Consider the following 13,662-nt stretch of genomic DNA (forward strand, 5'->3'; position numbering starts at 1 on the left):
TCTGCCTTTCCCGCGGAGGTTGGTGGGGTGAGATCCAGAGGACGAGGACAAACGTCCAGTGCCCAGTTTAAGGCCCGGGCTGGAGGCAGGATGGCCAGGCGGAGGCGGGGAGATCTGACCTTGAGAGGCCCGATCTGAAGGATCCCCGGGGCCGCCCGGCGCGGGGTGAGGTGGTGGGAGGGGAAGGGGGAAGCGGGGAGCACAGGACTTTTGTTTGAAGACTTGGGGGGGGGGGCGGGCGAAGCCTGCAGAAGGGGCCGGGGCGGAGAGTGGCGGGGAGCGCGCCCGCCGACTTCCTGGTTGCGCCCCGCCCCGGCCCGCCTCCGCACCCCGCCCCCCCACCCCCCCACTTCCTCCAGCCTCCCGCTCTCACTTCCTTCTCGAGCCCGGAGCTGCTGCCGCCGCCCCCAGCTCCCCCGCCGCGGGGAGGGCTCCAGGTGAGGCCCGGCCACGGCGGGCGGCAGGCAGGGGTTGGGGGGGTCTGGCGGAGAGCAGTCCGACCCACCGGGGATCGGGAGCCGAGCGCGGGCCGGGAAGCTCGCTTGCCGGAGGCCGCGGGGCGGGAGGGTTTTGCTCCCCCCCCACACTCATCGAGCGGGCGCGGCCGGCCCGGCGGGCGGGCGGGGCGGAGATGGGGCGGCTCGGAGAGTCGGGGGGTCCTGGCGCCTTGTCGAGGGGTCCCGTGACCGCAGAGGGACCCCTAAAGTTGGAGCCTGGAGAAGGGTCTTTAAAAGTGGGAAGGCTCGGAGCTGGGAGCTGGGGCTCCAAGGCGGGGTGCCCTAAAGTTGAGTGTGTGGTTGGGGGGGTGTTCATTAGTGGGTGAGGGGAGCGGGCCTTTGGGCTGGAGGGGGCGCCCCGCGGTACTGACATTTGCTAGGCTGGGAAGGGGGCGATGTCTGGGGTTTGGGGGGAATTTGTTGTTGTTGTTTTTTAACCTTTTCCTGGGAGATCGATGTCAAACCTCCCAGGCTGCCACCCCAAGGGTCCCTGGCAATCCGGAGGACTCGGTGGGGAGCGCTGCCAACCTGCCTCCTCCTCGGGAGTGTCTGTTTTTATGAGCTCCAACCTCTTCATCTCTGGAAGCCAAGCAACAGGTATTTAGTGCCTCACTGACCTGAGCCTGGCCTTGTTCTTTGGGGAGTAAACCAAGGAAGGAAAAGGCCTGATCTTGCCTGGTATAAAGGGGTTGGAGGGACTCACGTAGAGATATTGAGAGTTACAGGGCTTTGGGGGAGGCCCCAGAGGCTCTGGCCTCCTGGAAGGACTTGACAGCCATCTCCTACTGTTTTCTCTCCTGTTCAGTGACAGGATTCTACAGATGTCTATCTTGTCTTCCTCCACCCCTTTAATGTCTACCCACTCTCTTCCCTTTCGGTCTGTTTTCCCACCTTCCTTCCCCCCCCCCACCCAAATACACAGACATACCTAGGCCTTGATGGCCTCTCAGTTGTCCCTCTGTTCCTCTTGGTCCCCTGCAGCCTCCTTTTCCCCTGCCTCTGGTGTAGCACACATGCAGCCTCTTCCTTCATCCCTCAGCCTGTCACCTTCTGTCTCCTTCCCTTTCAGCCACTTATCTCCAGCTTTGGGGTCAGAAATTGCTGTAGAAGACTTGGTGAGTTCTGTGTGTGTGTGTGTGTGTGTGTGTGTGTGTGATTTTGTTCTTCTAGTTTGCTTTTTGGAGACAAGGCCTCCATAGCCAAAGCTGGTTTCAGCCTCTTCATCTCCTTTCAGGCTCTCAAGTGCTAGGATTACAGTTGTGAGCCACCACACCTGACTACTTGGGAGTTTGAGAGACTTTTCAAACCTTTCTAGTGTAAAGAGGTAGGCTGCAACTTTAGTGATAGAGATGATTAAAGGGCTGGCAATTTGTGTACATGCATGCAAGAGCATGAACATGCAAGTGCTTGTGTGTCTATATCTTTATCTCTTGGAGACAAAATAGCTGCCCTCAGCTTTGAGAGGGCCCAGAAGCTAACAGAGTGAAAGGGACTTGGAGTGGGTGACTTTGTGGTTAAGTAGGAGGAAACTGTAACAGTCAGGGTAGGGTAAGACAGGAATAAAAGTGATGAGAGAAGCCCTGGAAAATCAAAATTACCCCATTTGGGTGCATGATAAAGAAGAGGCTTTGACTGGGGGCTGGGAGAATAGACTGCAACACCTACTGGTTTCAGTATTGTCTGGTGGTGGGTAGACTAGGCAGAAGAACATTCTGGTGTGGTGAAAGGAAAGACATAGGGCACAGATGGGGATTCGGGAGGGAAGACTGCAGCTGCTCTAACTTTAGTTTTAACCATTTTAATTTTGAATCAGGAAAAGAAAGATAGGAGGTAAAGGTGTCTGTCCCTTTTTCCCTGCCGATTTCTGGGGCTTGTCCAAGCTGGGTACCCACATATTCCTATCTGCTTTAGGGCTTGGGTTACCAGGAAGCCCTCTGCTGACCTTTGTTCCTTCAGGCATCCTTAATATATCCTCTGTCAAGGACCCTCTCTGCTCTCTCTCTGAAACATTTCTCCTAAGTCTAACTTGAGTCTCTCCTGGCTTTTTCAAGTGCTTGTCTACATTCTAGAGCTGCTTCCTCAGGCCTTTGGGCTGCATGCTTAGAGATCTTGTTTCTCTCCACCTCCTGTAACCTCTGTATTCATTCCACTCCACTAGAAAAAAAAAAAGAGAGAGAAGTGGAGGGGACCAAGTGAAACATTTTGGGGATCTCTAAGGCACAGCTAAATTTAAGAGCTATCCTCCTTCATCCTATCCTCTTACCATCTCACAGTTGTTCCTCTCCCATAAATTGTCCCTTCTTCCAATCCTGCCCTTTACTCTTTTCTGGGATGTACAGAGAGAGGTTCAGGCCCAGTAGGAAATCCAAGGGATCTGTATTAAATCCCAGCTCAGGGAATTTGATGTGCATACAAGGCACTTTCCCAGCATCACAGCTCAATAAAAATCCCCAGGAGTCCTGATTCCCAGCCTAGCAAACCTGTACTTATTTTAGTATTCTTTCTGCATAACTAAGCAACCTGCTGAACTCTGAGAGTGAAGATAAAGCAGAAGAAATAGATTTTTTTTCCTAGGCTTCATTGAAAATTTGAACCAATTGCAAGAAAATCATTGCTGGAAAAATATGACCAGAGTGAAAGGGATCTAAATAGTATGTTACAACTGAGTATGCTGTGGAAGGCTTAGCTAAAAAAGTAGGATTGATGGGCTGGGAATGTGGCTTAGTGGTAGAGTACTTGCCCAGCATGCATGAAGCCCTGTTCCATTCCTTAGTACACATAAACAGAAAAAGCCAGAAGTAGTGCTGTGGCTCAGGCAAAACCAGCACAGGGACAGGGCCTGCCCAGGCCTTGAGTTCAAGCCTCAGGACAGGAGAAAGGGGAAAAAAATAGCATTGAATTGTGACAGTTCATGAAAACAAAGTGGTGGTGTGAGATTGCTACATATCCTGCTTGGGAAGCTAGGATTTGGAGAGTTGTTTCTAGCAAGAGGTTAGGGCAGATGGGGTGGTTGCTCTGAGCTTTTAGGTGGTTATGAGCGGGAAGATAGGAGAAGCTGCAGCTATAGTGAGACGATTGTGATTATATTAGGATGATAGTAGCTGGGGAACTGTAAGTAAGAACGGGGACTGGACTCAAGCCAAAGACCCTTTTCTCTATATGCAGTGGTGGATCCATTAGAAAGGGAAGGGTTATAGGGGTCCGTGAGAAGAGCTGAGAAGGGAAACTAAAGACAAAGCGTGAGCCACCTCCCCAGATCAGACTGGTTTTCCTGTCCAGGGTCCAGCTTCCTCTTTTGTCCTCATCTGATATGGGGGGAGGGCATCTCCCCAGGAGCTAAAGGCCAGAGGAGGAGCTTGGCTGCAGCAGGGCCAGGATAGCTGGCTGTCCAGTCATGATAGTGCTAACTCATGAACACTACAGGTTGGGCTAACCATGGTGGCCTAGAAACTTAGAAGCCTAGAGCTCAAACATAGGCTAACCTGCCTCCCTTGGCCCTTTTCACAAACCATGGTAGGGCCCTCTGAATGAAGTCAGAGGGATGGTGGGTCTGTTTCCAGGCCTGGAGTAACACATTTTCTTTGTGGAACTCAAGGTTAGGAGATCCAGGTCCTTGTCCTGGGCTTACGATCAACCGTGTACAATTTACTTTCTCTTGGTTCACTGTCAACATTGAAGAGTTGGATTATCAATACTTCCAAAGTACACAGTGAAAGCTTTGACTTTCCCTTCCCACAAAAGATTCCTAATAACCACCCCCCCTCCCTCTCCACATCTCCCCCCCCCCCACACACACACACCTTCCTTCTCAGTTAACCTTGATCTGCCAGGCCTCTATGTATATGTCAAAGGCAGAACTCTATGGCTCTTTCCCCAAAGCACAAGGATTACTATGAAGTCAGGCAGAGAGTGTTGGGGATTTCACAGGGGACAGCAAGATTGGGGAGTACCCTGTCCCACTGACCGTGGAAAACAGATAGTGGAATTTCCTCCCTGATATTATTTTCCCTTGTGGAAAGCCCCCTCAGTCCTTGGGTAAGCCTAAAGAGACTGGGCAGCCCTGGGTTTCTCTGTGGGTATTTTCGGCTAGCGGGCACAGGATTTGGTAGTCTGTGTAGCCTTGTGTGTAATGAGGAAAGGCAAAGGAGGTGCCACTTCATGGGCCTTTCATGGGGCCCAGGGACTGCTGAGCTGCAGCTAGGGGGGAGGGGGGAGGAGAAGAGCTTTTTTCTTGGTGGTTTGGTGGGGGGAGGGAGGAGGAGTCTTCCCCCGGCTTCCCCAGCCAGTGCTGTCCTGGCCCTGATGCTCCTCACTTTTTGTAGAACACCCAGAGCACTAGGATGGCCAGAGAAAAAGGAAGGGATTCGAGAAAGGATCTCAACTCCCTATATCTTGGTCAGGGACACCTGTTTTGCTTCTTCCTCTCCAGTCCCTAGAGGATGGCATCAACTTCTCTTCCCCTAGTGGCTGCAGTGCAGGATCCTCTGTAGGTACTGAAGGATGGAAAATGGGAACATGTAGTAGAGTCCTGTAATATGAGAACTAAGCTCTCTTGAGTTCTTCCCTGCTTATGAGAAGGGGAAGAAAAGAGAGACTCAGCCCTTGGCCTGGTCCCAGCCCTACACTGACCTCATGTCTCCCCCGGCCGCTTCCTCCTCCCAGTCCAGCTGCAAGCAGCTGCAGCCCCTGTAATTCTCCTTGTGTCACCTCTTCTCTTTCATCCCTTCAAAATAAACAAATTTGTAGAACCTTTCCAAGAGTGTTCTGTCTCTACCCTAAGGGTCTTCAGACATTCTAATCCAAACCTTAGCTTTTTTCCAATCTTCAACCTTAGCTCTGACTCCTTTGCCCCTTATTCTTCAAGCTGAAGACAAAGTAAACTAGCTTACATGTTGTTCAGTATCCTAACTTCATGCTCCTCTGAGTGAGGCAGAAGCTGACAACCTTTGTCCTGTGTCTTTTGGTCATAGAGAATTTCCTTATTCCCAGCTTCAATGTCTGGATTGATGGAAGAAGAAGAGGTGTATGTCAGTCTACAGTTTTTGCTTAGCCCTCTGCTTCGTCCTATGAATTAAAATGACAAACTCTTCTCCCTGTGAAGCATCTAGTTAATTTAGCACAACGATCAGAAGGAAAGGTACGCAGAAGAGAAGGTCATTGTGATGTTTTAGAGGAGAACTGAGCCTTGGAGGGCAGAAAAAAATCTGAAGGGACAATCAGCATTTCAGAAACAGAAACAACCTCGTGTGAAGACAGAGGACTGGTTGAGTTCACCGAGTTTTTTTACTGAGCCCAGCCTATGTGTGCTGGGCTTAGCCCAGGGAGATAGAAATTAGCCTGGACCTTGCCTTCTAGGCTCTCCCAATGGAATGACAGGAGATACGGCTCAGATCAGAGCCCGGAGGCTGAGATCTGAGGATCATAGTTCAAAGCCAGCTAATCAGGAAAGTCTGTGAGACTCTTACCTCCAATTAATACCAGAAAACCAGAAGTGGAGCTGTGGCTCAAAGTGATAGAGCCCTAGCCTTGAATTGAAGAGCTCAGGGACAAGGCCCAGGTCCAGAGTTCAACTGACAAAAACAAAAAAAAACCTAAAAATAAAAAGATTCAGATCAGTCTCCCAAGTGATCCAAGTAAGTACCTGTGAGAGAGAGACAGGCATCAGACATTGGATAGAATAAGTCATGACATGGATAGTTTATAAAAATTTTCCTGGAGCAAGTAGCAGTGGTTTGGTTCTATGAATATTTCTACTTGTGTTTAGGGAAGAGAATATGGAAGCTACCTTGTAGATCAGGATGGTGTGGCCAGAGGTAAGGGTTGGAATGTCTAGAGGTATATTATGGTGAGAATGAGGTTCAGGGAGATCTGCAGAGGAGCTCTATAGTAGGGGCAGATTAGAAGGCTGTAGTAAGTTCCCATGTCATAGAGCCCATCCTCCCCCTCCCCCACTCCCAGTTGGGACACTTCCCCTGCTCTAACCGCCACAGAGATCTGGCAACCAAGAACACTTCAGTGCTTCCTTTTCCTCCTCCCTCTGGGTCTGCCTGGCTACACCCCAGGGCCAGGAGTAAGTAGATGTAAGCTGGGCACCAAGGACCCCACTCTAGTAGTGTTGCCTCTCCTCTCTCTGCTCCATGAGCGGTGCTCCCGCAGACTCTGCTGGAGCTAGTGTAGGAAGAGTGACTTGCCCATCCTTGTTCTCTATTAAGATTTAGCATTTCTGGAGCTGGGAAGGTGGCTCAGTGGTAGAGTGTTTGCCTTGCATGCATGAGGCCCTAGGTTCGATTCCTTAGCACCACATAAACAGAAAAAGCTCGAAGTGGCACTGTGGCCCAAGTGGTAGAGCAGTAGCCTTGAGCTGAAGAGCTGAGGGACAGTGCCCAGGCCCAGTATTTTGACCCCATGATAGACTAAAAAAAAAAGATTTAGCATTTCAGGTGTTTAGTTCTGGGTGCCAGAAGTGGTCTGTGTCCAGGCCTCAGTTATGAAGATAGGTGGTACAAGTAAATCACAGTGTTTTACACTCCTGTGTGTCCCACCATATAGTCATAGCTTTTTTTGTGAATGAGTTGAGAAAAGCTAGGCCTATTATTTAAGGATATCCACAGTTGGGTAACTTTATATGATTCTTGGAGTTAAAGGGCTATATGATGGAAATTTAAGGAATTCAGTAGCCTCGTGGAATGATGAGACTTAAATTAGGCCTCCAGGAGTCTGAATGTTAGAGAGGCGAGAGGGATTGTCAGCAGAGACCTTGAGGATCCCTCAGGAGCAAGATGGGAACTCGCTTACAAAATATCTACATTGTGCACATATATTGTATATTAATGCATTTAATCCTCATAGCAACCCTATGAAATAGGTACTATTGGGACTCATTTGAAAGCTGAATTGAAGCTTAGAGAAGTAACCCTTCATAAGTTCAAGGTCACACAGCTGATAAGTGGCAGAACTATGACTTAAACCTTTGGCATCTTTGTGACTCCAAAATTCCTTTCAGAACAACTTTGAACAACAAAATGATAGGAATTAGGGGCTGGGAAGGTGGCTCAGTGGTAGAGCACTTGCCTTGCATGCATGAGGCCCTGGGTTCGATTCCTCAGCACCACATAAGCAGAAAAAGCTGGAAGTGGTGCTGTGGCTCAAGTGGTAGAGCATTAGCCTTGAGCTGAAGAGCTGAGGGACAGTGCCCAGGCCCAGAGTTCAGGCACCATGAATGGCAAAAAAAAAAAAGGATATGAATTAAATTGGAATAAATACCAGAACAAGTTTGGCTATACAGTACAAATCTGCAAATATCAACTTATTTGCTAGACAAAAAAAAAAAATTTTTTAAGTTAGTGGTAAGTCAAAACACAAGCTCAGGCAGGCTACTCCTAGTTCAGCATTAACACCCCTTCTTCCTATCTGGCAGCTTTAGCATATGAACTATGGGAACTTGTTGAACCCAATTCCTGCCAAAGGATTTTAGAGAAAAGAGTTGTCTTGGGAGAGAGGATGAGGGTCTGAACTCGATCTGAATAGGGAGAACTGGACTGATGCCACCACTCAGACATATGCAAACTCCGTGCTTCCTGCCTCTTGGGATGAAAAGCTTGCTACAGTCACCTCCTGTGTTCACAGCACATCACAACTTACAAAAGCAAATTCATTCTCATTCTTAGTTAGGATCCTCAATGCAGTCCTGTGAGACTGGCAGGGCCAGCTACTGTTATACAGATGAAGAAACTAAGGCTTCAGGAAGAGGAATGATTTAACTTGCTCAAATTCACACAGTTGGCTGGTAAGGGATAACTTGGAGCTGTGTGATATATTGAGAAAAACATAGGACCTTTGGATCACAAAACTGGGTTTGTGTCCTATCCTCTCATATTAGGTAGTTGGGTAACATTGGATTATTTTAACTACTGAATTTGTTTCCTTATTTGTAAACTGGTAGTAAAGATTAAATGACATAATACTAGGCTAGCTAGTTGTTGTTTTTTGTTTTGACCGTATGAGGGCTTTTTATCAAGGGTGCAGATGAGAAGAGGTGCCCAGGTCAGATGCAGGTATTTGGTGCTCTAGCTTTGTACCACACCTTGTTTTGGACATACCTCATTCATAATCCTTTTCCGGTGTCGGTCCCTGTTCCTTTGCCAGCTAGGAAACTACCCTCTTCCCCTTCCCATCTCCTTTGAACATTGATTTACTGATGGTTGGTTGATAAGTACCTTCCTAGAGAGCCTGTTGTACTTTCAGTCTTGAGCCAGAGTTCCCTCCATGCCCTCCTGCCTGGGCCAGCCCTCTGCTGGGCTTGTCTGGGAGAGGTCTCAGGCATACTGACACACCCACTCATTCTATCGAACTAAAAACTACAGCCTCTTGCCCCCCCCCAGTTCTGTGGGATGCTAGGCCCTCCCACACAATCCACTGTACACAAGTAAAGTCTCCTAGTGTTCTTGTCATAGGCTGTGTGTGTGTGCGTGTGTGCATGTGTGCCCCAGTCCTGAGGACTGAGCTCAGTGCTGTCCCTGAGCTTTTGCACAAGGCTAGCACTCTGCCACTTAAGCCACACTACCACTTCTGGCTTTTTCTGAGTAGTTTATTGGAGATAAGAGTGTGAAGGACTTTTCTGCCTTGTCTGACACTGAACCGCCGTTGTCAGATCTTGTCTCCTGAGTAGCTAGGCTTACAGACATGAGCCATCGGTGCCCAGCATGCTCTTTTGTTTTTTTTTAAGGCAGGGTCTTACTACACAGAACATATATAGAAGGATCTCCAACACATGATCCTTCTACCTCAGCCTTCCCAGTGCTGGGATTACAGGCATGTGCTTCCATAACCAGTTGGTTATTTTCATTTCCTGAAAGGAAAACAAACTAAGACGCAGAGAGAAAAAGTGTCTCAGTGAGGCTGGGCATGTGGCTTAGTGGTAGAGTGCTTGCCTAGCATGAATGGAGCCCTGGGTTCAATTCCTCAGTACCACATAAACAAAAAAAGCTGGGAGTTGTAGCACAAGTGGTACAGTGTTAGCATTGAGCAAAAACTGGAGCCCAGGCACTGAGTTCAAGCCCCAGGACTGGCAAAAACAAAAGTGCCTCAGTATCTTAAGTTTGGTAGTTTGGTAGTAGTCAACAGAGCTGAGGCTCAAACTTGGGTCTTTGGATTTCTTCCCTGACTACTCTCTAAATGTCTAAACGACATGAAGTTATGCATATACACAACACACTTTTTAATGCAAATAAGATGAAAATAATGTTAATGGGAATCAAAAGAGGTAATTGCATAGATTGAAATCATTTCGCTTCCAGCTAGTCCCACAGGAAGCTGTGGCTTGGGACAAGCTTGTGTCATTTGTAGCCCCTACACCACCAGTGTTCCTTTTCTGCTTGGGTAGGGGATTCCCCTCCACTGTTACACTTGCACACTGTCTGATCTTTTTTTTCAAATTTTTTATTGTGATTAAGTGGTTACATAATTTCCCAAATTTCACAGTATTGTGGGATAGTGATGCTCAGTTAAAGTCACAAACACATTCTAACTTTCCTGGAGCAAATTGTCTATTGTGGTCTATAACATTTATGAGTTCTGTGAGCTTTGCGATAGTTATTTCCACATTGGGTGGTATATACATTTCTTTTGTTTTGCATAGCATCAGCTGTTCCCTTTTTCCCACTTGTTCCCTCCCTCCCATCACTGCCATTAAGTTGCTTAGTTCATTTTGGTCAATGTCCAGTGCAGCTGATGGGTCCCGCTGTTGTATGTTTTTCCCTGATTCCCTCTAGTTCTGTGTCATCTTCCTGGTTCCCCTCCAGTGTACACATATATACCATACATATGATCAGCACAATGAGGTTATTTAGTAGTGATTTGACCAGATGAGTGGAAGTCCTTTGTTTCTTAAATCCTGTTAATTTTGTCGTATCACCTAACATTTTGGATTTAATATCCACTTATCAGGGAGACCATGTACCATTTGTCTCCTTGCTCTTGGCTTACCTCACTCAACATTTCTTCTAGCTCCATTCCCCTGCAAATGCCATTATTTTGTCATTTCTAATGTCTGCATAATATTCCATTGTGTATAGATACCACAATTTTTGGATCCATTCATCTGTGGTGGGACATCTGGGTTGTTTCCATATCCTGGCTATTGTGAACAGTGCTGCAATAAACATAGAGATGCATGTGTCCTTGTATACTGGTTCCTGTTGTTCAGGATAAGTGCCTAGAAGTGGTATGACTGGATCGTAAGGAAGGTCAGTATTTAGCTTTCTAAGGACCCTCCAGACTGCTTTCCAAAATGGTTGTATAAGCGTACATTCCCACCAGCAGTGTAATAGGGTTCCTCTTTCTTTCTTTCTTTCTTTTTTTTTTTTTTTGGTCCGGTCGTGGGGCCTGAACTCTGGGCCTGGGTGCTGTCCCTCAGCTCTTCAGCTCAAGGCTAGCACTCTACCACTTGAGCCACAGCGCCACTTCCAGCTTTTTTCTTTTTGCTTATGTGGTGCTGAGGAATCGGACCCAGGGCTTCATGCATGCAACGCAAGCGCTCTACCACTGAGCCACCTTCCCAGCCTAGGGTTCCTCTTTCTCTGCATCCCCTCCAGCATTTGTCGTTGGCTGACTTGAGGATGTGGGACTTTCTGACTGGGGTAAGGTGGTATCTCAGGGTTGTCTTTATTTGCATTTCCTTCACACCAGGGATGGTGAACATTTCCTCATGTGTTTCTTTGCCATTTTTATCTCTTCTTCTGAGAAGTCTCTCTTTAGGTCCCTTGCCCATTTAGTAATTGGTTTGTTAGGTTTGGGAGGGATTAGTTTCCTTGAGTTCCCTGTATATACAGGATGTTAACCCCTTGTCTGATATATTGCTGATAAATATTTTTTCCCAATTAGTTGGTTGTCTTTCTAGCTTGGTTGCGATAGATTTAGCTGTGCAGAAGCTTTTTATTTTAAGGTAGTCCCACTTGTCGAGTCTCTCTCCAATTTGTTATGACCCTGGGACTCTGTTCAGGAAGTTCCTTCCTATGCCTATAAGTTCAAGTGTCTCTCCTACTCTGTCCTGCAGTAGTTTCAGAGATTCACGTTTAATGTTAAGGTCTTTAATCCATTTTGAGTTGATGTTGGTGCATGGTGATAGGCTGGGGTCCACTTTTAGTCTTCTGCATGTGGCCGCCCACACGGTCTGATTTTTGAGGTTTCTAACCAATGATGAGAGATCAAGCTGGTGGAATGGGTCTACTTTTAGTAGGGGCTAGTAGATCTCTACCCTTGGGCACCCTCCTTTGTCTAGGGAAATGGAAAAATGGCTAATATTGTGGGGAGCTAGTGGGGCTCAAACCTGTAAAACCTAGCTTCTCAGGTGACAGAGGTCTGAGGATCATGGTTTGAATTCATCCCAGGCCAGTAGGCCCGTGAGACTCTTACCTCTTATTTAACCACTCAAAAGCTCAAGGACAGTGCCCAGGCATTGAGTTCAAACCCCAGGATGCATGTGTACACCCCTCCCCACCCAACAATACTCTTTGACCAAATACTATTCTAAGTGCTTTACGTGTATTAATGTATATTATCCTTATAACCAAATGAGATAGGTATTACTTTATCCTCATCTTACTGAATTACAATAGGCATGGGGAGGGAAAGTGATTTGTCTACTGTTACTGCTGAAAAATAGCAGAACGAGGATTTTTCCTTTGGTCTGGCACTTGACCCTGTGTGCTTCCCGCCACATTATACTGCGTCTTTATAACATCTTGCTCAATACCTATCAATGTCTGTCTGTCTTTCTGATGTCTGTCTTACTGAGATTTTGGAATCCTGTCAAGTTAACAAAACAGGAGTTGGTTTCTCTCTGTACCCCCAATCTTTCTTTGCAATATATATCGAAGCCTAATTAGGAGTGTCTTTCTTACCTCTTCACAGGTCATTGCTTCCAGAGGGGCCCAAGAAAGGGAGGGGGCACCGCCTCCCCTACAGCAACTTCACCCACAATGCAGAGCATCAAGTGTGTGGTGGTGGGCGATGGGGCTGTGGGCAAGACATGCCTGCTCATCTGCTACACAACTAATGCCTTCCCCAAGGAGTATATTCCTACGGTGTTCGACAATTACAGCGCCCAGAGCGCAGTTGATGGGCGCACAGTGAACCTGAACCTATGGGACACTGCGGGCCAGGAGGAATATGACCGCCTCCGCACACTTTCCTACCCTCAGACCAACGTCTTTGTCATCTGTTTCTCCATTGCCAGCCCGCCCTCCTATGAGAATGTGAGGCACAAGTGGCATCCAGAGGTGTGCCACCACTGCCCTGACGTGCCCATCCTCCTGGTAGGCACCAAGAAGGACCTGAGAGCCCAGCCTGACACCCTTCGGCGCCTCAAGGAGCAGGGCCAGGCGCCCATCACACCCCAGCAAGGCCAGACGCTGGCCAAGCAGATCCACGCTGTGCGCTACCTCGAGTGCTCGGCCCTGCAGCAGGACGGCGTGAAGGAAGTGTTTGCTGAGGCTGTCCGGGCTGTGCTCAACCCCACACCGATCAAGCGTGGGCGGTCCTGTGTCCTCTTGTGACCCTGGCCCTCAGCTTAAAGGCTGCCCCTGCCCCCCCACCAGTTGTGCCTTGGCGCCTTGTCTGCCCCCAGCTGTGCCTTAAGGACTAATTCTGGCACTCACTTGCCTGGGGAGCTCCTGGAATGCCTTTTTCTCCTTAAGGAGGCCTACAGGGAAAGGGGCTTTGGGCCCTGCCCCAACCTGCTTGGGAACATCAGGTATTCTCATGAGCTTACCCAGGCCAAGGTTGATTCTCCCAAGAGGCCAACCCAGTGCCATCCCTCCACTTTCCGCTACTGACCAGTTCATCCAGCTTTCTACGACGTGCCTACTGTGGTGCCTCCTCTCAGGTTAGGGGCTCAGCCATCTCTAACCTCTGCCCTTGCTGCTCTTGGAATTGCCCTACCCCAAACCCCGAAGTGCTCTTCCCTTCATCAAGGAAGGAACTATAGACCTGAGAAGATAAATGTGCCCTAACCTGCTCAGTGTGTCCAAGCCTTACGCATCTGCTGACTGACTCAGCCCCCCGTGCTCCTGGGGGCCTGTCCTACCCCCATCAGCATCAATAAAACCTCCTGTTTTCAGTGGCCCTGGCTCCTCCCTGTTGTGCTGGGCATTAGGGGGTGGGCATG

General features: G+C 48.4%; 1 protein-coding gene across 2 annotated transcripts; it reads left to right on the forward strand.

The window, feature by feature from the left end:
- The first annotated feature begins 353 nt into the window (after window positions 1–353).
- Window positions 354–13,617, forward strand: Rhog (ras homolog family member G). Of its 2 annotated transcripts, XM_013014104.1 has the most exons (3): window positions 391–437; window positions 1,567–1,612; window positions 12,408–13,617. In XM_013014104.1, exon 3 carries the CDS (start codon window positions 12,476–12,478, stop codon window positions 13,049–13,051), a length of 576 nt encoding a protein of 191 aa, XP_012869558.1. In that variant the 5' UTR covers window positions 391–437; window positions 1,567–1,612; window positions 12,408–12,475; the 3' UTR covers window positions 13,052–13,617. The 2 variants fall into 2 exon arrangements, with proteins under 2 accessions (XP_012869557.1, XP_012869558.1); XM_013014103.1 differs by lacking the exon at window positions 1,567–1,612 and having other exon boundaries at window positions 354–437.
- The last annotated feature ends 45 nt before the right edge of the window (window positions 13,618–13,662 follow it).

This window comes from Dipodomys ordii, unplaced genomic scaffold, assembly GCF_000151885.1.
Source record: "Dipodomys ordii isolate 6190 unplaced genomic scaffold, Dord_2.0 Scaffold22, whole genome shotgun sequence".
Lineage (NCBI taxonomy): Eukaryota > Metazoa > Chordata > Mammalia > Rodentia > Heteromyidae > Dipodomys > Dipodomys ordii.

Excerpts from the sequence above, each read along its gene's own strand:
- Rhog (XM_013014103.1), top strand. The coding sequence starts at position 12,476 with ATGCAGAGCATCAAGTGTGTGGTGGTGGGCGATGGGGCTGTGGGCAAG.